The 23,311-nt window shown below is 42.5% G+C and overlaps 1 protein-coding gene across 6 annotated transcripts in view; it reads right to left on the reverse strand.

Moving 5' to 3' along the window:
- Positions 1-308: 308 nt before the first annotated feature.
- PSPH (phosphoserine phosphatase) overlaps positions 309-23,311 on the reverse strand; it is a 36,047-nt gene continuing 13,044 nt past the window's right edge. For 2 of the 6 annotated variants that reach the window (XM_081299475.1, XM_081299471.1), the window contains exons 2-7: positions 5,012-5,072; positions 4,645-4,803; positions 3,395-3,529; positions 2,823-2,968; positions 1,532-1,680; positions 309-823 (exon numbers count right to left, since the gene is read on the reverse strand). In XM_081299475.1, the coding sequence (XP_081155601.1) occupies positions 716-823; positions 1,532-1,680; positions 2,823-2,968; positions 3,395-3,529; positions 4,645-4,784 (678 nt within the window). In that variant the 5' untranslated portion in view covers positions 4,785-4,803; positions 5,012-5,072 and the 3' untranslated portion in view covers positions 309-715. The remainder of the gene's footprint in view (positions 824-1,531; positions 1,681-2,822; positions 2,969-3,394; positions 3,530-4,644; positions 4,804-5,011; positions 5,073-23,311) is intronic. The other 4 variants (XM_081299476.1, XM_081299474.1, XM_081299472.1 and 1 more) reach the window with 3 other exon arrangements.

Here is a 23,311-nt window from a genome sequence, read left to right on the forward strand (position 1 = left end):
TCAAAACCTGTTTTCTTTCTTTTCCTTGATGTAATTTTCCAACATCTATCTTATAAGACCATTAGTCTTGTTTAAAGCTCCATTGCTGTTTTTTAAGGCCTTTTAGCCCTCCATACATAACCAATCCTAAGAGGTGGGAAAGGGACTTCTCCCTGCCGGGCCAGGGCCTCGCGTATGGAACCAGGATGCTGACCAATGTGCTGCACAGACCCCAGGCTCCTCCTTGCCTGCAGACACCCATACACCCATAGTCCTTGAGGCTGGGGTACTGGACTACATAAGAGGCAGAACTAAAGACTCCACAAATCTGACCTGGAGGGTGGATAGATTTTTATTTGTACACCAAAGGGGAAAACCAGGGTTCCCGTGAGACTGCCGAATGGATGCTGCCAGAGGGAAGGTACTTATTTTACCATACACCCTTAAAAGGCCTCAAGTAAAATACAGCCAGCAATGTACACAGGGTACACAGGAATTCAGATAATACAACTCTCCAGGTAATTGATGGTCATAACAATACCAGAACTACAGTTAAAAAAGAAAAAGAAAGCAATCTTCTAGGAGTCCTAACTATAATTTACTTGAACATATAGAAAATCAGTACCGACTTTATATATTAAGTTGTCACAGGCAACTGTAATCAAATAGTGTCAATCTGTGTAACTTGTAAAAATTAATCTGAAGTTGTCACGAGCTATGTAAAAAAAAATGGAGATTATTCTTCGAGATCCCCCAAGAGCTCCACAAAATCAGTGATGTACCATCTGGCATTGTCCTTCACCTGCTGCCTGATCACATTTCCTCCAAATCCAATGAAAACATCCTAAGAAAAAGAAAGGGGGTCATTGTTTAAGCCAACACAGCATCACTCAGGGCAGTGTTTGCCTGGAAGAACAAGCTGTCCTGTAAAGCTGAGCATCCTCACCCAGGGACACCAGAGCCTGCCAACCTGGGGATTGGGAGGAGGCGACCTGCTCCTCACCCTCCTAACCCAAGGCAGACACAGAGGAAGCCAAGCCACATGGAGAGACTGCCTGGGTTCTGAACATCTACCCCACGGCCCTAGGGAATCGCGTGCATGGCTCTCAGGCGGCTGGCCCCATGGCACTGCTTCCTGCTCAGGGTTTAACTCCTCAGAAATAAAACCCCACTAGGCTCCTAAAAGGAAGGTACTTCCTTCCCCAGGGCTGCAGGAGGCCTGAAGGGCAGGGAGGCAGTACAGCTGCAAAGGGGCCAGTGCCTTGGGCTGAAGCCAGGCCTCAAAAGCTCTAGGCTCCCTCATGGTGGCACCAACCACAGACAATGGGCTCAGGTCTGGAAGACAGGAGGCCTGCTCACAAGTCCTCCTGGGCTTGCAAAGCCAGCCAACAGAAAGAGACTGCATGCCTTCTGGCTGTTGGGGTTTCTATTCTATGGTGGTATCTGGCTATTTGGTTTAATTTCTATTGCAAACCTGATGGAGTTCTGAATCAGCTGTCTAAAACAAAACACAATCTTGAAAAACAAAAACAAGAGTGCCCTCAATACATACAGCAGGAGGACAGGCTTCCATGTCTGTGGCTCCATCTCCAATCATGATTATTTTCTTAAAGTGAAATTTTTCCTTTAGAAATTTAATAACTTTTCCTTTCCCACCAGAATCGGCCGTTGGCTGTGTCTCATCAAAACCTGCATATTCACCTTAAGAGAGCAGAGAAAACATGTTAAGTTCAGAGGGAAGTTACTAGGGCAAGCTTCCTGCACAGATGATGTCCCTGAGAGGCTAAAATGTCCCGGGTAAGTTGCAGCCTAGGCTCCAGGTTTCTCCTCAGAATAGATCATCTTGGCCTCTGAGTTACAGACACCTCTGCAGAGGTGGCTCTGTGAGGTCTAAACATGCTGGGTGACCTACTGTATCCTCCAAGGTGCCAGTGTAGGAATTCTAAACACCATAAAATAGTAATGTATTAAACTTGTAATGTTGATATTTAATTGCATTTAAGAGGAAATTCTAACTTACTTTCAATTATTACTATTTTTTTTTTTTTGGTAGTTGGACACAATACCTTTATTTTATTTATTTATTTTTATGTGGTGCTTAGAATCAAACCCAGGGCCTTTCACGTGCTAGACAAGCGCTCAACCACTGAGCCACAACCCTAGCCCCTATTACTATTCTTAATAGAATATCACACTCATTCCCTACCTTTTTCTTTTTTTTTTAAACAATTTAAAAAATTTTTATTTTATTTATTTTTATGTGATGCTAAGGATCGAACCCAGTACCTTGCATGTGCTAGGTGAGCACTCTACTGCTGAGCCCCAGCCCCAGCCCCTCATTCCCTACCTTTTTCAATGATCCATCTCTATCTATTGATCCTTTAAAAAAAAGTCATATTAACACAATTGAATGTGATTTGGTTTTAAGACTATCAGCTGCCCCTTGACCCTACTGGAATAATATCGAACCACAGCCATGACTCTGAGAGGACTCACAGAGGACCAGGAAGTATCCCCAGGGGCTGCTATGGTGCGCTGACCCAGCTAACGAAACTCTCCTTCTGGAGGCTAAATAACTTCTAGCACATAAGAGCACACAGAATGGAAAGTGGACACACAAGAGAGCCCCCGCCACCCAGGAGTCAGCGCTTGCTGGATGCAGAGTCTACACAGATGAGCGACGGCGTGGACACTCAAGCTGGACGGAAGATGGCCTGAGTGGCCGCAGAGCAAAAGATGGCAGTCAGTCAGTCAGTCAGTCAGTCAGTCAGTCAAGGAATCACTGATCTTACATTTAACCCTGCTCAGGTCCACCCCCAGATGCTGCCTCCCAGGCAGCTTACCATTAAAGTAGAATTTCAGCCTGTTGGCAAAGACATTGGCTGCAGGGATGTTGAGCTTGGCAGCAACGTGCTCTACAATGCTCCGAAAGCCACCAGAGATGAGGAAGACCTGGACGTTCCGCTCCTGCAGGCGACTGACCAGCTCCCTGCAGAGAGAGAACACAAAACACAAACACTGCTCACCACACAGGAAAAGGAAACTAACATATATTTTTTCCTCTGGAATGCATTTGGCCAAAGTAAATCTGATGAGGTATTTTGACTAGGGATTTAATGCTTTGTACACATTTTTCTAAATGCATGCAGAAATCAATGGGTGAAGCTTTTCTGCTGTCAGAAACCATTCTACAACTCTATTCCGCCCATGGACCCAGAAAAACACAAGAAAAGAAACACAGGTGAGCTCAGGTTCTCCCTGAGGACAGAGGGAGGGAGGGAGGGTGGGCAGACGTTAGCCAGACGAGACACCTAAGGGCCCGAAGAGCAGGGCTCCACAGCGAGCACCACACACTCTCAGGAGCGCCAAACACCAGTGCTGTAGGCGGTGCACCCAGCACCAAGGCCGCTCTCACCTGATGCCGGGTGTCAGGTGTGGGGGGTGCTCTGCCAGGAGCCTTTGCACCTGCTCCCTGGAGGGCTGGATCAGTGCCAGGCGCTCAGTGAGCGCAGCTCTGAAAGGCACTGCCCCACCCATGGCTCTCCGTGTCCTAGGAGAAAGACCCAACAGTCAGGCCAATCACGTCAGCGGTCGTCAAACCCACAAGCCCCGGGTTCTCACAATGCCTGTGGTGAGCAAGGTACTGGCAGGACCCTGGGACCACAGCGATGCTGTTGCTATGGGAGGTGAGGCTTCAGAATAAACTCCTGAGGTTGACTGAGCAGCACTGGGCCTTGGAGACCACACACCGTGCCTCCACAACCTGCCCTGCAGGCTCTGAGAAGCCATCGTCCTCTTCTAGGCACCTTCCCTGGAAGCCCTGAGTGCCTGTAAACCAAGAAGGGACCAAGGACAAGATATTTTTGACCTGGTGAGGAGCTATGACAGGTAGAGTGGCTGCTGCAGGCAGGTGGGGGTAGGGTTCTGACCCCCCAGGAAGCTCACAGATGAGCCTTCCCAAGAACCACCAAGGCCACACTTGCTTATTCATTTATTTCTGGTACTGGGGATTGAACTCAGCGGTACTTAACCACTGAGCCACGACCCCAGCCCCTTTTCTTTTTTGAGACAGTCTCACTAAGTTACTTAGGGCCTTGCTAAGTTGCTGAGGCTGACCTGAAACTTGCCATCCTCCTACCTCAGCCTCCTGAGCTGCTGAGGTGAAAGGTGAATGCCACTGTGCCCAGCTTATGTTTTATTTTTGAGACAGGGCCTTGCTAAGTTTCTCAGGCTGGCCTGAAACTTGCAACGCCTCGGCCACCTGAGTCACTAGGATGACAGATGTGGGCCACCTCACAGGGTAAGGCCACACTTTCAGCCATGACACAGGTGCTGGACCCCGAGGACCTCCCAGGCTGTGTCTTTGGTTGGTCATGGTTGTGGGTGGCTCTCCTGCCCCAGCTCAGAACATGGCTGGCTATGGATTTGCCAGACACAGTGTTCTTATTCTGTGCCATGACACATGTCACCATCATTCATGATGATGAGTGAGTGAGTAAGGCACACTATCAGTCAGCTCTCAGGGAGGGCAGGAAATGCTCAGCGCTTGTCATGCTCTACCCACAACCAAATCCAAGAACGGTGGCTGGGTCCTGGCATTTCTCCCCAGAGAGCTGCGCAGTAACCCTGTCCACCATGCAGACAGTGAGTGAAGACTGTCCCTACATTTCTGACACAGCATCCTCGACGCCGCAGAACCTGGCCAGCTCGTCGATCCCCTCCTCTCTGATCACAGTGCTGTCCACGTCGAAACACACTGCATCAGCTGTGCAGAAAAGCTGCTTCAGTTCTGAGTGGGAGACCATCCTCGGGAGATCTTTCCTCCTGGAAGAGAACAAGCAAGTGTGTTTGAGGACAGAAAGAGGCGCAAGAAGCTGCAGCTGTGCCACAGGCGGCCCATGGTACCTAGGTCAGTGTGGCTCACAACGCACATCTTACTGACACAGTATAGTACCCTCTGAATCCCAGGCTCTAGGGTCACAGAAATGAGCAAAAGCCAAACTCTGGAGCCCAGTTTAGTGAAGGGACGCACCTGCAAATATGCCGATGTTGTACCAGTGTCCAACTTTCCTTCTTTCTGGGGACTGAAGACACTACGGGCACATGGAGAAGCTGTTTAGCCCTGTCTGAGGAACAGGGCTGCAGGGAAGTCAGGACAACAGAAGGAAGGACAGTGGTGCAGACACTGCTGGAAGCCACAATAGCCAGGCCCCGCCTGGCAGCACACAAGGAGCTCAGGTCACGAGGGCCTTGGGAAAAACCAAGGGTTTGGACTTTAATACTGGGACACTCAGGAGATTGGCGAGAGGAAACAGCAGTCGCTGAGGCGGAGGGGCAGTCAAACATGGCCAGACTGAAATCAGTGGGGAAAGGAGAAGGGGTTGGGGGAATGGCCCGTCAGGCGCAGTGGTGCCTGTCTGTGATCCCAGAGACTCTGGAGGCCGAGCAAGGAGGGTCGCAAGTTCAAGGCCAGTCTGGGAAACTTAGCAAGACCCTGTTTCAAAATAAAAAATAACAAGGGCTGGGGTGTGGCTCAGTGGTTAAACGCCCCTGGGTTCAATCCCCAGTACCGAAAAATAAGTTGTGAAACTGAAGGAGAATGGAGAGGAGGTGCCTGGGAGGAAGCGAGAGGGGCCCTGCTGTAGAAAAATGATTATACTAGAATCAGGATGAGAGGGATCCTAAAGGCTATCTAGAAGAGCCTCCCATCAGAGACATGCTGTCATGTGTAGAGTCAGCAGATGATGCCAGTGATCTACGCTTAGAACAGACTACACGTCCTCACCAGGCCCAGGCCCTGACACCAACATGCTAAGCTTCCCAAACACCTAGTCTGACTCAATTGTTTAAGTAGAAGTTTAATTAAATTCTGAGTGCTGAATGAGTAAAGTGATAAAACTGTAAATAGCATACTCATTCACATAATCATTTTTAAATTTTCACTTTGGAAAAATTCAACTTCATAAAAAAATAGAATGGATACACAAACGCCCGTGTATTCATTACCCTGCTTTAATAGCAGAGCTAATCTGGCTCCACCAACTGCCCTACATACTTTCACCTTCCCGCACGATCTCAAAGCAAGTCGTTTCATCCAAGAGTATTTTAGGTTATATTCCTAAAAGGCACAAACACCTTTTAAAACTTTTAAAATTGGGCTGGGGTTGTAGCTCAGCAGTAGAGTGCTCACCTAGCACGTGGGAGGCCCTGGGTTCGATTCCCAGCACCACATAAAATAAATAAGTAAAATAAAGGTATAAAAAAGAAACTTTTAAAATTAATACATTGGATTCCAACATGGCGGCGGGCGCAGAGAGATCAAGTCTCTGACCTCTTCAGCTGTGCAGGCATAGGGAGTCGTAAACAACCTAAATCTGTTTGCTCAGGATCACTAGGCAATGCTGAGCTGACGTGGATCTGGGGAGAACAGTCTGGGCCTCTCAGAACACAGTCTGGGCCTCTCAGAACACACTCTGAGCCCGGATCGGCTGAATTCAAGCTCCCGTTCGCCTGCTTCCCGCAGACAAACAGCTGTGACTCAGCACTAATCCATCCGGCTGAAACAACTGGTCAGCCCTTCTCATCCTACGGAGGTAAATGCCTACCGAGCCTTCATAGGTAGTGGCCACAGGTTTGAAACGGGGCTTGGGAGAGACAGTAAGGACCCACCCGTTGCATTGGTCGCCCGGCAAAGGGAAACGAACTGTCGCCATTTGCAAGAGATACCACCATGGCAGAGAACTGACGTCATCAGACTGCGGAGGAGGAGATAACTTCATTGAAACCTGCGGCTACAGGTGTGTAATTCCCTAGCCTTCCCTCTCCACACAACGGGGAAACCTTAAGGGCCCCTCCCAGCTCTCCCGTGAGCACGATAGCCAGACCCAGGGAATCAGAGGTGGCTCAGGACCCGCGGCGCAGAACTACCGCTCCCACCAGTGCTGACAGCTGAGGTCTCTTGCACCAGCTACCGGGGGCGTGGCTACCGGAGAGCAAGTAAAATTCGCTGAGGATTCTCAGCCCCAAGCTCTACAAACTTAGGGTCTGAGGGAATGGCAAACTGGAAGAGTGTGCCCAGTCGTTCATGAAAACAGGGCTCCCGGGAGCAGCAGACCTGGCGTGTAGCCAGTATTGTGGTGAGCGGCACCCGTGAGAGGGGCCTGGCTAGAGGAAAAGTGGGAAGTGACTAGACACAAGAGGAGGCCCTAGGCACTCAGGATTGGAGACTCGCCCAGTCTGGGAGGAGCTGCTGCACAGTAATTGGTTCCCGGGTATTGACAGGAGAAACTTGGCCTGGTGGGCACAGCGCCACCTACTGGAAGAGAAGTTAATCAAACTCTAAGACTGCATTTATTAGTTTTTTTTTTCTTTTTTTCTTTTCTCTTTTTTTTGATTTGGGTTTTTCTTTCATTTTCATTTTTCTTTCTTGTTGTTTTTTTAAATTTTTTTTTACAATTTTTTTAACTTTTTTTTCTTCTAATTTTAATTTTAATTTATTATTTTTTTAAAATTTTTTTTCTTTTTTTATTTCCTTTTTTTTTCTTCTTTTGTCTTTTCATTTCTTTTCAATTATCTTATCCCCCCTTCCTTGAATTCTACCTGCTTACTCTCATTCTCTTTAGTGACTTCTTCCCTTCCCTTCTAATACCTTTCCTCCCAAGCATCTAATAAATTTATAGGAGTAAACAGTAACTCATCAGTCAAACAGAACAAGAAGTAACATGAGCAGCTTCAAAAATCAAGGAAGAAAAGGAGTACAAACAATGCAGGACACCCTAAATATTCAGGAGGACCTAGAGTCATCAGAAAAATGGTCATATAAAGAACTCAAGGAACACCTTAGACAGATGGAATGGAACCTTAAAGAGGATACAAGACAGCAAATTCAAGCAGCGAAAGAACACATTGAGAATGAATTACATAAACAGATAAAAGAAGAAGTTAAGCATCTTTATCAGGAGATAGAGATTATAAAAAATAATCAAACAATAATTCTAGAAATGAAGGAAACGATAAACCAAATTAAAAACTCAATTGAGAGTATCACTAACAGAGTGGAGCAAGTAGAAGCCAGAACGTCAGATAATGAAGACAAAATATATCATCTTGAAAAGAGTCTAGCCAACTCAGAAAGGCTGGTAAAAAATCACGAGAAAAACATCCAAGAGTTATGGGATAACATAAAAAAACCAAACTTACGAGTCATCGGGATAGAAGAAGGTACAGAGATTCAAACCAAGGGAATGAGTAAACTGCTGAATGAAATAATTACAGAAAACTTTCCAGAAATAAAAAAGGAAACAGATATACAAATTGAAGATGCATACAGGACACCAAGCACACAAAATCACAGTAGACCAATGCCAAGACACATTGTTATGAAGATATCCAACATACAGAACAAAGAGAAAATATTAAAAGCTATAAGAGAAAGGAGATAGATTACATTCAGGGGTAAACCAATAAGGTTAACAACAGATTTTTCATCACAGACACTGAAAGCAAGAAGGTCATGGAACAATGTATTTCAAACACTGAAAGACAATGGATGCCAACCAAGAATTCTGTATCCAGCAAAATTAAGCTTCAGGTATGACAACAAAATAAAAATCTTTCATGATAAACAAAAGTTAAAAGAATTTGCAGCCAGAAAACCAGCATTGCAAAGCATTTTGAGCAAAACACTACACGAGGAAGAAATGAAAAACAATAACCAAAACCATCAGTAGGAAGTGCCTCGGTAAAGACAGAGGGCGAGGGGAAAGATAATCATGGAGAAACAAACTAAATTTTTTTAAAAAAGGATAAATAATCAAACATGGATGGAAGTACAAACCATATATCAATAGTAACTCTGAATGTTAATGGCTTAAACTCTCCAATAAAGCGACATTGGCTGGTATCATGGATTAAAAAAACAAATCCAACAATATGCTGCCTCCAGGAGACACATCTAATTGGAAAAGACATACACAGGCTGAAGGTGAAAGGATGGGAAAAAATATACCACGCACACGGTCCTCGTAAACAAGCAGGGATGGCCATCCTCATATCGAATAAAATCGACTTCAAGACTAAGTTAATCAAAAGGGATAAAGAAGGACATTATATACTGTTAAAAGGAACCATTCACCAACAAGACATAACAATTATCAATATTTATGCACCAAATAATGGTGCTGCGACATTCATAAAACAAATTCTCCTCAAGTTCAAGAATCAAATAGACCACAACACAATAATTATGGGTGACTTCAACACACCTCTCTCACCATTGGACAGATCCTCCAAACAGAAGTTGAATAAAGAAACTATAGAACTCAATATCACAATCAATAACCTAGACTTAACTGACATATATAGAATATATCAACCATCATCAAATGGATATACTTTTTTCTCAGCAGCACATGGATCCTTCTCAAAAATAGACCATATATTATGCCATAGGGCAACCCTCAGTAAATATAAAGGGGTGGAGATAATACCTTGCATTTTATCTGATCATAATGGAATGAAACTGGAAATCAATGATAAAAGAAGGAAGGAAAAATCCTACATCACATGGAAAATGAACAATATGTTACTGAATGATCAATGGGTTGCAGAAGACATAAAGGAGGAAATCAAAAAATTCTTAGAGATAAATGAAAATACAGACACAACATATCGGAATCTATGGGACACAATGAAAGCAGTTTTAAGAGGAAAATTCATCGCCTGGTGGTCATTCCTCAAAAAAAGAAAAAACCAACAAATAAATGAGCTCACACTTCATCTCAAAGCCCTAGAAAAGGAAGAACAAAACAACAGCAAATGTAGCAGAAGGCAAGAAATAATTAAAATCAGAGCGGAAATCAATGAAATTGAAACAAAAGAAACTATTGAAAAAATTAACAAAACTAAAAGTTGGTTCTTTGAAAAAATAAATAAGATTGACAGACCTTTAGCCATGCTAACGAAGAGAAGAAGAGAGAGAACTCAAATTACTAACATACAGGATGAAAAAGGCAATATCACAACAGATGCTACAGAAATACAGAAGACAATTAGAAATTATTTTGAAAACCTATATTCCAATAAAATAGAAGATAGTGAAGACATCGATAAATTTCTTAAGTCATATCATTTGCCCAGACTGAGTCAGGAGGATACACACAATTTGAACAGACCAATATCAATGGATGAAATTGAAGAAGCCATCAAAAGACTACCAACCAAGAAAAGCCCAGGACCAGATGGGTATACAGCGGAGTTTTACAAAACCTTTAAAGAAGAATTAATACCAATACTTTTCAAGTTATTTCAGGAAATAGAAAAAGAGGGAGCTCTTCCAAATTCATTCTATGAGGCCAACATCACCCTGATTCCGAAACCAGACAAAGACACCTCAAAGAAAGAAAACTACAGACCAATATCTCTAATGAACCTAGATGCAAAAATCCTCAATAAAATTCTGGCGAATTGAATACAAAAACACATCAAAAAAATTGTGCACCATGATCAAGTAGGACTCATCCCTGGGATGCAAGGATGGTTCAATATACGGAAATCAATAAATGTTATTCACCACATCAATAGACTTAAAGATAAGAACCATATGATCATCTCGATAGACGCAGAGAAAGCATTCGACAAAGTACAGCATCCCTTTATGTTCAAAACATTAGAAAAACTAGGGATAACAGGAACTCACCTTGACATTGTAAAAGCTATCTATGCTAAGCCTCAGGCTAGCATCATTCTGAATGGACAAAAGTTAAAGGCATTCCCTCTAAAATCTGGAATAAGACAGGGATGCCCTCTCTCACCACTTCTATTCAATATAGTTCTCGAAACACTGGCCAGAGCATTTAGACAGACGAAAGAAATTAAAGGCATAAAAATAGGAAAAGAAGAACTTAAATTTTCACTATTTGCAGATGACATGATTCTATACCTAGAAGACCCAAAAGGGTCTACAAAGAAACTACTAGAACTAATAAGTGAATTCAGCAAAGTGGCAGGATATAAAATCAACACGCATAAATCAAAGGCATTTCTGTATATCAGCGACAAAACTTCTGAAACGGAAATGAGGAAAAACACTCCATTCACAATATCCTCAAAAAAAATAAAATACTTGGGAATCAACCTAACAAAAGAGGTGAAAGATTTATACAATGAAAACTACAGAACCCTAAAGAGAGAAGTAGAAGAAGATCTTAGAAGATGGAAAAATATACCCTGTTCATGGATAGGCAGAACTAACATCATCAAAATGGCGACATTACCAAAAGTTCTCTATAGGTTTAATGCAATGCCAATCAAAATCCCAACGGCATTTCTTGTAGAAATAGATAAAGCAATCATGAAAATCATATGGAAAAATAAAAGACCCAGAATAGCAAAAGCAATTCTAAACAGGAAGTGTGAATCAGGCGGTATAGCGATACCAGATTTCAAACTATATTACAGAGCAATAGTGACAAAAACAGCATGGTACTGGTACCAAAACAGGCGGGTGGACCAATGGTATAGAATAGAGGACACAGAGACTAATCCACAAAGTTACAACTATCTTATATTTGATAAAGGGGCTAAAAGCATGCAATGGAGGAAGGATAGCATCTTCAACAAATGGTGTTGGGTGCTAGGAGCCACAAGCATATATACGATGTATGGCACCTTTGGTTGTAAAGTGACGCCAGCTAGCCACTGAGATGATTATGTTAAAATTTACATTCATATGCAAACTGGACTCCCGCTGTTCACCTTGGCCTGCTACCGGACTCAAGTTACGGGACTTTACGGGACTGCTGGAGAGTTCCCATTGGTTGGGGAAGGATAGTAGGAGGGAATTCCGGAGGAGGTGGGAGGAGACGGGGGGGTTCCGGTCGGCGCGCGGTTCCGGTCGGACACCCTCGTGGGAGGACCGGTTTTTGACTTGCTGGCGCTGAGAGTGTTAGCGGCTTTTTCAAAATAAAGTTTTGTTCCTGCTTGATTGGCTCGTGATTCTGTGCCCAGCCAAGACTGCGGCATTTGGCGGCCCGTGCGGGGAACGCCTGAAGCTTAGAGGTGAGTAAATTGCTCGCCCCTGAGGGAAGGCGACAGGATGGATGACCTTCTCAGAAAACAATGTGTTCTTGTTTTGATTTATTTTGTTTTCATTTCGAGCTCCCTAGCCCTAGAATTTTCTCAGGCGAACTGGAAAAAATGGTTGGCTCAAGGTTTGAAGTTATTCAGCCCTGAGAAAGAGAAAATTGATACAACCATTGTCTGCTCCGTCTTTGTTTCATTCTGCTTCGGCTTTGTTTTATCCTACCTTATTGGGTTAGGTTATAGTAGATTAGAATCCAATAAAAAACAAACCGAAAAACTGTTAAGTAAATTGTTAGAGGTCCAGACTATGGTAGAAAAAACGCTAGGTCAAGCAAAAGAGAAGGTCTCTCAAGCTAGTCAGACAGAGGAGAATTTAAAGAAAGCAAGCTTAGAGGACAAGCAGCCATCAGGTGGAGAATTACAACAGGAGGTTGCTACCAACTCCGTTCTATCACCAGAGGGCGTAACTCAGCCAACAGCTCCATCTACCGCTGAGCGGCCCTCAACTACCGTAGTTGATGGACGGAATTCTGAGGCAGGACCCCAAAGATTAGCATGCCCTGTACTTGAGCAGGCAGGAGGGCAACGAATTCACCGTGCTTTAGATTTCAAAACAATAAAGCAATTAAAGGAGGCTGTAACGACCTATGGGCCGCAAGCTCCCTTCACAATAAGCATGGTTGAATCTGTTACCAACTTGGACATGACACCAGCAGATTGGGCTAACATGTGTCGATCTGTGCTAAACGGAGGACAATATTTGTTATGGAAGGTTGCCAATGAGGAATTTTGCATGGAGACAGCTAGGCGAAATGCAGAAGCTGGGTACCCTCAAAGAAATATGGACATGCTTTTGGGGAAGGGACCTTATGAGGGTCAAAGACAACAAATTGAATATGACCCTGGTGTGTACGCACAAATTGCTGTAGATGCAGTTAGGGCATGGAAAACTTTACAGGGGCATGGAGACTTACAAGGTCAATTATCTAAGGTAATACAAGGAACTAATGAACCTTATGCTGAATTTGTAGATAGACTTATTCAGTCAGCCTCTAGGATATTTGGAAATACAGAACAGGTAATGCCATTTATAAAACAACTGGCTTATGACCAAGCAAATCGTTGCTGCAGAGAGGTCATTAGACCATGGAGACATGAGGATTTAAACACATATATTAAATTATGTAGAGACATTAATGAACAGGGGCAAGTCTTAGCAGCAGTACAACAGGCTTTAGATGCCAGGCCAAGAACATGCTATAATTGTAATCAAACAGGACATTTTAAAAGGAGTTGCCCCATAAGAGGAGGGTTTAACAAAGCTGGATATCAAAGGAATAGAATACCAGGTATTTGCCCACGATGCCGTAGAGGGAGACATTGGGCTAATGAATGCCGTTCTCAAACCACCATAGAGGGTATTCCGTTATCAAAAAACGGACAAGGACCAAGTGTTTACCCACGATATCGTGGAGAAAGGTATCAAGCTCCATTGCCAAAAAACGGACTAGAGGGCCCAATGCCCCGGGGCCCCAAACCACAAATATATGGGGCAATGGAGGAACCCAACAGCCCCATCAAGGTAGTGCCCAGGACGCATTATCCATTAAATCCCTCATCAGACAAACTAGAGGGAGCGCAGGGCTGGACATCTGCGCCTCTGCCAGAGCAGTACTAACCCCAGAGATGGGAATTCAAATCATTCCCACAGGAGTAAAAGGACCTCTTCCCCAGGGAACAGTAGGCTTATTATTGGGACGCAGTTCTTCTACACTAAAAGGACTTATGATAAGTCCTGGGGTAATTGATCCCGATTATGAAGGTGAAATAAAAATTATAGCTAGTTCTCCAAGAGGTATATCAGTAATTTCACCAGGAGATAGAATAGCACAGTTATTAATAATACCCAGCCTGCATGATAAATTTTCCAGTTGTAATGTAGAAAGAGGTTCCAAGGGATTAGGCTCCACAGGTGTAGATTGGGCTATGCTGTCTTTAAATTTAGATTCTCGCCCAATGCTAAAATTAAAAATTCAAGGACATGACTTTAATGGGCTGCTGGACACAGGAGCTGACCTCAGCATCATATCTCGTCAAGAATGGCCAAAACATTGGCCATTACAACAAGCCACTCAAACGCTTCGAGGCCTAGGAGTGGCAACAAATCCCCATAGAAGTGCTATGGTATTAGATTGGAGGGATCCTGAAGGATGTGAAGGAACTATACAGCCCTATGTATTGGATCATCTTCCTGTAAATTTATGGGGACGAGATGTCCTAGATCAATTAGGATTGACATTAACAAATAACATCAATCCTAACGCGCCCACTACTAGGGCTAAACAAGGCTTTAGGAAAGAAAAAAGATTAAGAGAACAAGAACAAGGTATGACAGCACCTATTCAAATAGATCAAGAAATAAATAGACATGAATTGGGTTTTCAGAAAGGGCCACTGAGACAATCAAAATTACTTGGAAATCAGAAAGACCAGTGTGGGTTCCTCAGTGGCCCTTGACTAAAGAAAAGATACAAGTAGCCCATGACTTGGTCAGACAACAGTTAGCGGAAGGACATATACAACCTTCCGTATCCCCCTATAATACTCCCATTTTTGTCATTAAAAAGAAATCTGGTAAATGGAGATTATTACAAGATTTAAGAGCCATTAATAATGAGATGGTTATTATGGGACCTGCTCAATCAGGGATTCCTCAATTGTCTGCTTTACCAAAAACCTGGCATGTTTTAGTTATAGATATTAAAGATTGTTTCTTTTCAATTCCAATTCATCCCGAGGATAGTCCACATTTTGCATTTACTATCCCTGCACTGAATCATGAAGGTCCTGATCAGAGATATGAATGGAAAGTACTCCCTCAAGGGATGGCTAACAGCCCAACTATGTGTCAAATTTATGTTAATAAAGCAATCCAGCCACTTAGAAACCAAAATCCTGAACTACAAATATTTCACTATATGGATGATGTGTTACTGGCACATAAAGATAAAAACACATTACTAGAATGTTATGCCACACTTACAAATTTATTGAAAAATTATAATCTAGAGATAGCAATAGATAAAGTACAATTAAATCTTCCAATTAATTATTTAGGAGTTCTATTATCCTCAACCATGGTCCGTCCACCAAAAATTCAAATACGAGTAGATCAACTCAAATCACTTAATGACTTTCAAAAGTTATTGGGAGACATAAATTGGATAAGGCCTTATCTAGGCATACCAACAGGAGAGTTAGGACCTTTATTTGATATTCTAAAAGGTCCATCAGATCCAAATTCACCCCGCATGTTAACGCCTGAAGCAAGAAAAGTATTAAAAATCATTGAAACATATATGGAAAATATGCATTTGGATAGAATTGATATAAGTTTGCCTTTATTATTTATTGTACTACCAACAAAAAATATTCCTACAGGAGTATTTTGGCAAGAAGGTCCATTATTGTGGATACATTTATCTTATTCCCCTAACACTATTCTTACTAGATATCCTGAGGCTGTAGGACAATTAATACTCAAAGGAATAAAAGCAGCTAAGGGAGTGTTTGGGATTTCTCCCAATAAAATTATTACTCCATATACTATGGATCAAATTGATGAGTTAGCTAATGAGTTAAATACTTGGGCAATAATCCTGTGTAAAACTAGTGTTTCATTTGATAATCACTTACCATCTAATCCTTTGTTGTCTTTTTGGTCTAAGCATCCTGTAGTTTTTCCAAAAATGACAAGAAAAACCCCTATCATAAATGCTCCAAATATATTCACTGATGGGTCAAACAATGGTACAGCAGCAGTAGTTACTCCTGATCAAACTTTTACATTTTTAGTACCCAAACAATCAGCTCAAAAGGTAGAGCTTAATGCAGTATTACAAGCTTTTATGATGTTTAAAGATTCTGTATTTAATTTATTTTCTGATAGTCAGTATGTAGTTAATGCTATTAATTCCCTTGAAGATGCTGGTAGGATTTCCCCTTCCTCTACTGTTTTCTCTTTGTTTTCCGCTATACAAAGTCTAATCTGGGACCGAAAAGATCCATTCTTCATAGGTCATATCAGGGCACATACAGGATTGCCTGGAGCCCTTAGTATGGGCAATGAACTAGCAGATAAATCTACACATGACATACATATTTTCTCCACAATAGAAGAAGCTATAAATTTTCATAAAAGGTTCCATGTCAATGCTAATACTTTACAAAAGCGTTTTAAAATAACTAAAGAACAGGCCAGACATATAATAAAACAATGTCAAAATTGTGTGACATTTTTACCACAAGTTAATCTTGGAGTCAATCCTAGAGGACTAATACCTAACCATATTTGGCAGATGGACGTCACACACTTGCCAGAATTTGGAAAATTAAAATATTTACATGTTACAGTTGATACCTCTTCCGGATTTTTGATGGGCTCCCTTCATGCCGGAGAAAAAACTAAAGATGTTATAGCTCATTGCTTACAAAATTTTGCCACTGTGGGCGTTCCAAAACAGTTAAAAACGGACAACGGTCCTGGTTATACTTCCTCCTCTTTTAAACAATTTTGCTCATCATTTGGTATTACTCACATAACAGGAATTCCATACAATCCACAAGGACAAGGCATAGTTGAAAGAGCTCATCAAACTATTAAAATGTACTTATTAAAACAAAAGGAGGGAATTGGAAAGGGGTATATATCCCCCAAAGATAAACTTAAAATAACCCTTTTTACTCTAAACTTTTTAAATTTAGATTCATCGGGACTTAGTGCTGCGGAAAGACATTTGTACCCCAAAAATGTACATAAGCCTAAGGTACTTTGGAAAGATATTCTAACAGGACAATGGAAAGGCCCGGATCCAGTGATAGTCTGGAATCGGGGCGCTGTCTGTGTTTTCCCACAGGATGAACAGCAACCGATTTGGATTCCAGAGAGATTAACTAAAACAATTTCTACAGAAAAAGAAGATGATTTGACTCAAATCCATAACAGCTGACATCCAGAGCTCCAGCTTGGCTATTCTTACATCTGCGACAGTGATTAACCAAGGTTTTTTTTTTCAGTATCTATTTTATTATTGCATTTTTCCACATCATAAAGTTCTATTTTATTTTTGAGCTCATACAAACCTAGGTTAATGTTTTTCTGATCAGTTTTATTTTTTGACTGTGTTTTATTTTTTATTTATTTATTTATTTATTTATTTATTTATTTATTTATTTTTTTTTTTTTTGACTGTGGAGTTTTTAAACATTGCAATGGAGATTTCACCTAAGTATAGTTACAAGGCCTTTATTTACTATTGTCTTATGTGTTGTATGTTGTGTGCACACTTCTGTTTTGTGTTGTATGTCTGTATGTGTGTATGTCCATATTTCTTATATGAGGAGCGCTCATGAAAAAATGGATCCGAATTTTTTCTTTATTCACGTGATTTATATGGTTTAATTTAAATTAGGTGAACAGCTGTTTATGATTGTTGTTAAAGATGGTTAACAGATCTGTTTGTTTACTAATTTAAATTTGGTAAACGGCTGTTAAGGATTGTTTTTAAAGGAGTTTAACAGATCTGTTTGTTTACTTTCACCTTTTCTTTTTATTATATTTAATAATTCTGTTCAGGATAATGTCTCTTTACCATCATTGCCAGAATTTCCATCTCCATCCCAATTCCAGTGAAGACTGAGATAAAACCAAACTACAGCTTCTATGATAGCTATCACAGTAAACTGTATAAACTGATGCATCAATGAATATAACTCAACAAGTAATGCTATCAAGGACTTGATTTACTTTGGGAGGATATGGACATATTGATAGACTCCTCCAATTTGAACTGCTTGCAGAACTTGCCTGGACTATATATCAGTTGCATACATTGTGAAATATCATCTGGTGCACCGAATTGTGGTACTGCTGGCATATTTTTGCTGATGGTGTCACCAGTGATGCAATTTCCTTGCCAGCTCACCCCATGTTTATTGTGGTAATACTGGCATATCTTTGCTGATGGTGTCACCAGTGACGCAATTTTTCCAAAGGAGCCGTCAATTGGCTTGGTGTCGTGGCATTTCTGTATCCTCCTCCCTTCTACTAGTGATGGTCTAAATTTGGGGGCCAACAGAGGTGAGGCAAAGAACCTCACCCCCCCACTGGCACCAAGGCTAAATTTGGGGGCCAACAGAGGTGAGGCAAGAACCTCACCCCCCCACTGGTGCATAGGCCTATCCACAAGCATGGCTGAATGCTGGACCGGTAGTCAGCGACGGGTTGCTCTGATTACAGTGGATTCAACCTAAGACAGGAAGCTGACGCCTAAAGGTCAGTTCTCCCATGACGGGTAAGAACCATATGTTAAATTGGACAACCTACCAGGCACGGTCCCTAGCCACATTGCTTGTTGCTTAATTAAACAGAAGGGGGCAGATGCTAGGAGCCACAAGCATATATACGATGTATGGCACCTTTGGTTGTAAAGTGACGCCAGCTAGCCACTGAGATGATTATGTTAAAATTTACATTCATATGCAAACTGGACTCCCGCTGTTCACCTTGGCCTGCTACCGGACTCAAGTTACGGGACTTTACGGGACTGCTGGAGAGTTCCCATTGGTTGGGGAAGGATAGTAGGAGGGAATTCCGGAGGAGGTGGGAGGAGACGGGGGGGTTCCGGTCGGCGCGCGGTTCCGGTCGGACACCCTCGTGGGAGGACCGGTTTTTGACTTGCTGGCGCTGAGAGTGTTAGCGGCTTTTTCAAAATAAAGTTTTGTTCCTGCTTGATTGGCTCGTGATTCTGTGCCCAGCCAAGACTGCGGCAGTTGGGAAAACTGGAAATCCATATGCAACAAAATGAAACTGAATCCCTTTCTCTCGCCATGCACAAAAGTTAACTCAAAATGGATCAAGGAGCTTGATATCAAATCAGAGACTCTGCGTCTGATAGAAGAAAAAGTTGGCTCCGATCTACATATTGTGGGGTCGGGCTCCAAATTCCTTAATAGGACACCCATAGCACAAGAGTTAATAACAAGAATCAACAAATGGGACTTACTTAAAATAAAAAGTTTTTTCTCAGCAAGAGAAACAATAAGAGAGGTAAATAGGGAGCCTACATCCTGGGAACAAATTATTACTCTTACACTTCAGATAGAGCCCTAATATCCAGAGTATACAAAGAACTCAAAAAATTAGACAATAAGATAACAAATAACCCAATCAACAAATGGGCCAAGGACCGGAACAGACACTTCTCAGAGGAGGATATACAATCAATCAACAAGTACATGAAAAAATGCTCTCCATCTCTAGCAGTCAGAGAAATGCAAATCGAAACCACCCTAAGATACCATCTCACTCCAGTAAGATTGGCAGCCACTATGAAGTCAAACAACAACAAGTGCTGGCGAGGATGTGGAGAAAAGGGTACATTTGTACATTGCTGGTGGGACTGCAAATTGGTGCGGCCAATTTGGAAAGCAGTTTGGAGATTTGGAGATTCCTGGGAAAGCTGGGAATGGAACCACCATTTGACCCTGCTATTGCCCTTCTCGGACTATTCCCTGAAGACCTTGAAAGAGCATGCTACAGGGATACTGCCACATCGATGTTCATAGCAGCACAATTCACAATAGCTAGACTGTGGAACCAACCCAGATGCCCTTCAATAGATGAATGGATAAAAAAAAATGTGGCATCTATACACAATGGAGTACTATGCAGCAATAAAAAAATGACAAAATCATAGAATTTGCAGGGAAATGGATGGCACTAGAGCAGATTATGCTTAGTGAAGCTAGCCAATCCCTAAAAAACAAATACCAAATGTCTTCTTTGATATAATGAGAGCAACTATGAACACAGCAGGGAGGAAGAGCAGGAAGAAAAGATTAACATTAAACAGAGACATGAGATGGGAGGGAAAGGGAGAGAAAAGGGAAATTGCATGGAAATGAAGGGAGACCCTCATTGCTATACAAAATTACATATAAGAGGTTGTGAGGGGAATGGGAAAATAAACAAGGAGAGAAATGAATTACAGTAGATGGGGTAGAGAGAGAAGATGGGAGGGGAGGGGAGGGGGGATAGTAGGGGATAGGAAAGGTAGCAGAATACAACAATTACTAATAGGGCATTATGTAAAATTGTGGATGTGTAACCGACGTGATTCTGCAATCTGCATTTGGGGTAAAATTGGGGGTTCATAACCCACTTCAATCTAATGTATGAAATATGATATGTCAAGAGCTTTGTAATGTTGTGAACAACCAATAAAAAAAAAGAAAAAAGAAATAAATAAATAAAATTAATACATATCAGTTGTTCAGTGCGACACTTCCACACATGAATATGTCATACCCCAATCAAACCCAGCTCCTCCAACCACTGCTCCTGCACACACATATAACCCTTCTCAGCCTCCAGTAGTCACTATCCTATGTTAGGTCAGTTTGCTCAGCTTCCACATGTGAGACAAAATGCAGTGCTTGTCTTTCTGTGCTTGGTTTATTTCACTTAGCTCCATATCTTCTAGTTCCATCTGTTTGCTGCACATGACAGTATTTCATTCTTCATGGCTGAATGATGCTCCTTTGGGTATATGAGCCACTCTCTCTCTGTCCCCTCATCCGTTAATGGGCACCTAGGCTGACTCCACATCTTAGCTGTTGTGAATATTGCAGCAATAAACACCGGGTGCAGGCATTTCTTTGGCATACTGGTCTCATTTCCTTTGGACATATACCCAGAAGAGGGACAGCTGAATCATGTGGTAGATCTATTTTTTCATGAGTTTTTTTTTTTTTTTTAGAGAGAGGGGGACAGAAAAAGAGAGAGAGAGAGAGAGAGAGAGAGAGAGAGAGAGAATTTTTAATATTTATTTATTTTTTCTTAGTTCTCGGCGGACACAACATCTTTGTTTGTATGTGGTGCTGAGGATCGAACCCGGGCCGCACGCATGCCAGGCGAGCGCGCTACCGCTTGAGCCACATCCCCAGCCCCTTTTCATGGGTTTTTAAATTTGATTTTTTTTTTTTTTTTTTTTTGCAGTACTGGGAATTAAACCAAGGGGCACTTGACCACCGAGCCATATCCCCAGCCCTCTCTATTTTCATTCTCAGGGTAACTTTGATCCTCCAGCCTCTGCCTCCTGAGTAGCTAGGATTACTAGTATATACTACCACATCCAGCTATTTTTAGGTTTTTGAAGAACTTCCATCCTGTTCTCCATGATGGAAACAATTTACATTCTCACCAGCAGCATATCAGGATTCCTATTTCTCCATATCCTCACCAGCATTTTTTTCCCCAGTGGTACTAAGAAGTGAACTCAGGAGCACTCTACCACTGACTCACATCCCCAGCCCTTTTTTATTTTATTTTGAGACAGGGTCTCACTAAAGAACTTGGAATCCTCCTGCCTCCACTTCCCAAATAGCTGGGATTTCAGGAGTGTGCCACCACCACGCTTGGCTACCAGCATTTATTAATATTATTATTTATAACAGCTGTGTTAATTGGAGTGCAAAGGTATTTCGTTGTAGTTTTGATGTGCCTTGCCCTGACAGCTAACGATGCAGCTCTTTTTCATGTATTTGTTGGTGCTTGTACTATTTCTTTTGAGAAGTGCCTATTCTGATCATTTGCCCATTCTTAGCTTGATTAGTTGAACAATCTTTCTTTTTTTTTAACACAGTCTTGGCATTTTTACAATGCTACTGTACTGATTAGGCTTCATTGCTAAGGAATGGAACCTAAGGCCAGCCCACAGAGTCAAACCAGGTAAGACGTGCCCATGTCTGACCGTACTGATCCATTCCCTGCCACTGAACTCCTCATTCCCCATTTAGCTCAGTCCATTCTACCTACATCATTCCCACTGCTCTTCTCCCCTCACAAACACACATACCTTGTGCCCAATAAATAAAAAAGGACTTGTTCCTTAAAATGCCAATTGTTTTATCCTCAATGCCGCTGCAAATGCTGCTCCCTGTGCCCAGAATCACACCTTCCCTAAATTCTGACTTATTCTTCAGGGTGAAGACCAAATGACCTTCCCTGTACCATACTATATTCTCCTTTCCCACCAGAGAATTCATATTCCCATTAATCCCCTAGAACTCACGGTCCTGTTGAGTAATTACCTTTCTATCTTGCACCCAGAACCTGGCTGGTTTAGGTAAATGCTTCACAAGTTAGATGCAGTTGGATCTAAACAGTTATCAGGACTCAACAAGGAACTGAATCTATTATTGTTCTTGATAAAACAATTCCAAGTCGGTGAGCTGTTGGCCTGAAGTTGAGATCTCTGACCAGCAATGCTGCCTGTGCCCATGAGGCAGATCAGCACCACGCATTCCAAAGCTGGAGAGAACCTGGAAATTGTCATCTGGGTCTGGTCCCAAGCCTTGCCACAGGAGCCAGGTAAGCACATGCAAGCAAGGAGTTCTAACTTCCTCGTACCTGCTTAGCTGTACCCAAGGTCACTGAGTAACCCAGGTGATAACTAAAGGAACTAAAACTTGGATCTTGAATGCACAGAGATAGCACAGAAAGGCATCTAAGGTTACAAGGGTTTCAGCTCCCTCTCTGCTTGAGGCTAAGCACTGATAAGAACCTAACTGGACCCAGAGAACTTCTGAAATTCTGGCCAGAGCTCTGCTGGTTGGACAGCACAATGGCTGATGATTCACCACAGGAGAAAAAGGAAGGCTGTGTGTTCCTTGGGAGACCAGCAGCTAGAGGAGATTTCATAGACCATCAGTTCCCATTGAGCCAAAGACCCAGGGAGCTCCTTATCGTACTCCTACTCTGCTCAAAGCCCTCATTTGGCTTTGGATGGGCAGAATCAACCCCATTCATATGACATGGCCAGCAGGCTCACTGTAAAAGCCCAGGAAAGAGTCTGTCAGCAGAGAAGCCAGGCAATCCCACTGCACAAGGGCAGTGGGCCATAGGTGAGGGAAGAGGAAGACAGAAAGCTGAGGTGAGCTAAATAGGGCAGTCCGAAGAACACTTCATGAACATGCAGAGGCAACGTGGCATGATTCAGAATGGGCAAGACCACTGAGGGTGACTGCCAGGTACTTACAGCCTCAAAGCCAGGGAAAGACAGAGCCAGACAGAGCCAGGCCCCAGGGCCTCACAGAAGACTTAAGAGAGGACAAAAGAAAAATAATCACTGCTTATACTTGAAAAACCAAGTACTTGAGCTTTCTTCAAACCACTAACACCATCCCCAGC

Source organism: Spermophilus citellus (genome assembly GCF_964194105.1).
Source record: "Spermophilus citellus genome assembly, chromosome: 6".
In the NCBI taxonomy this organism is placed as follows: domain Eukaryota; kingdom Metazoa; phylum Chordata; class Mammalia; order Rodentia; family Sciuridae; genus Spermophilus; species Spermophilus citellus.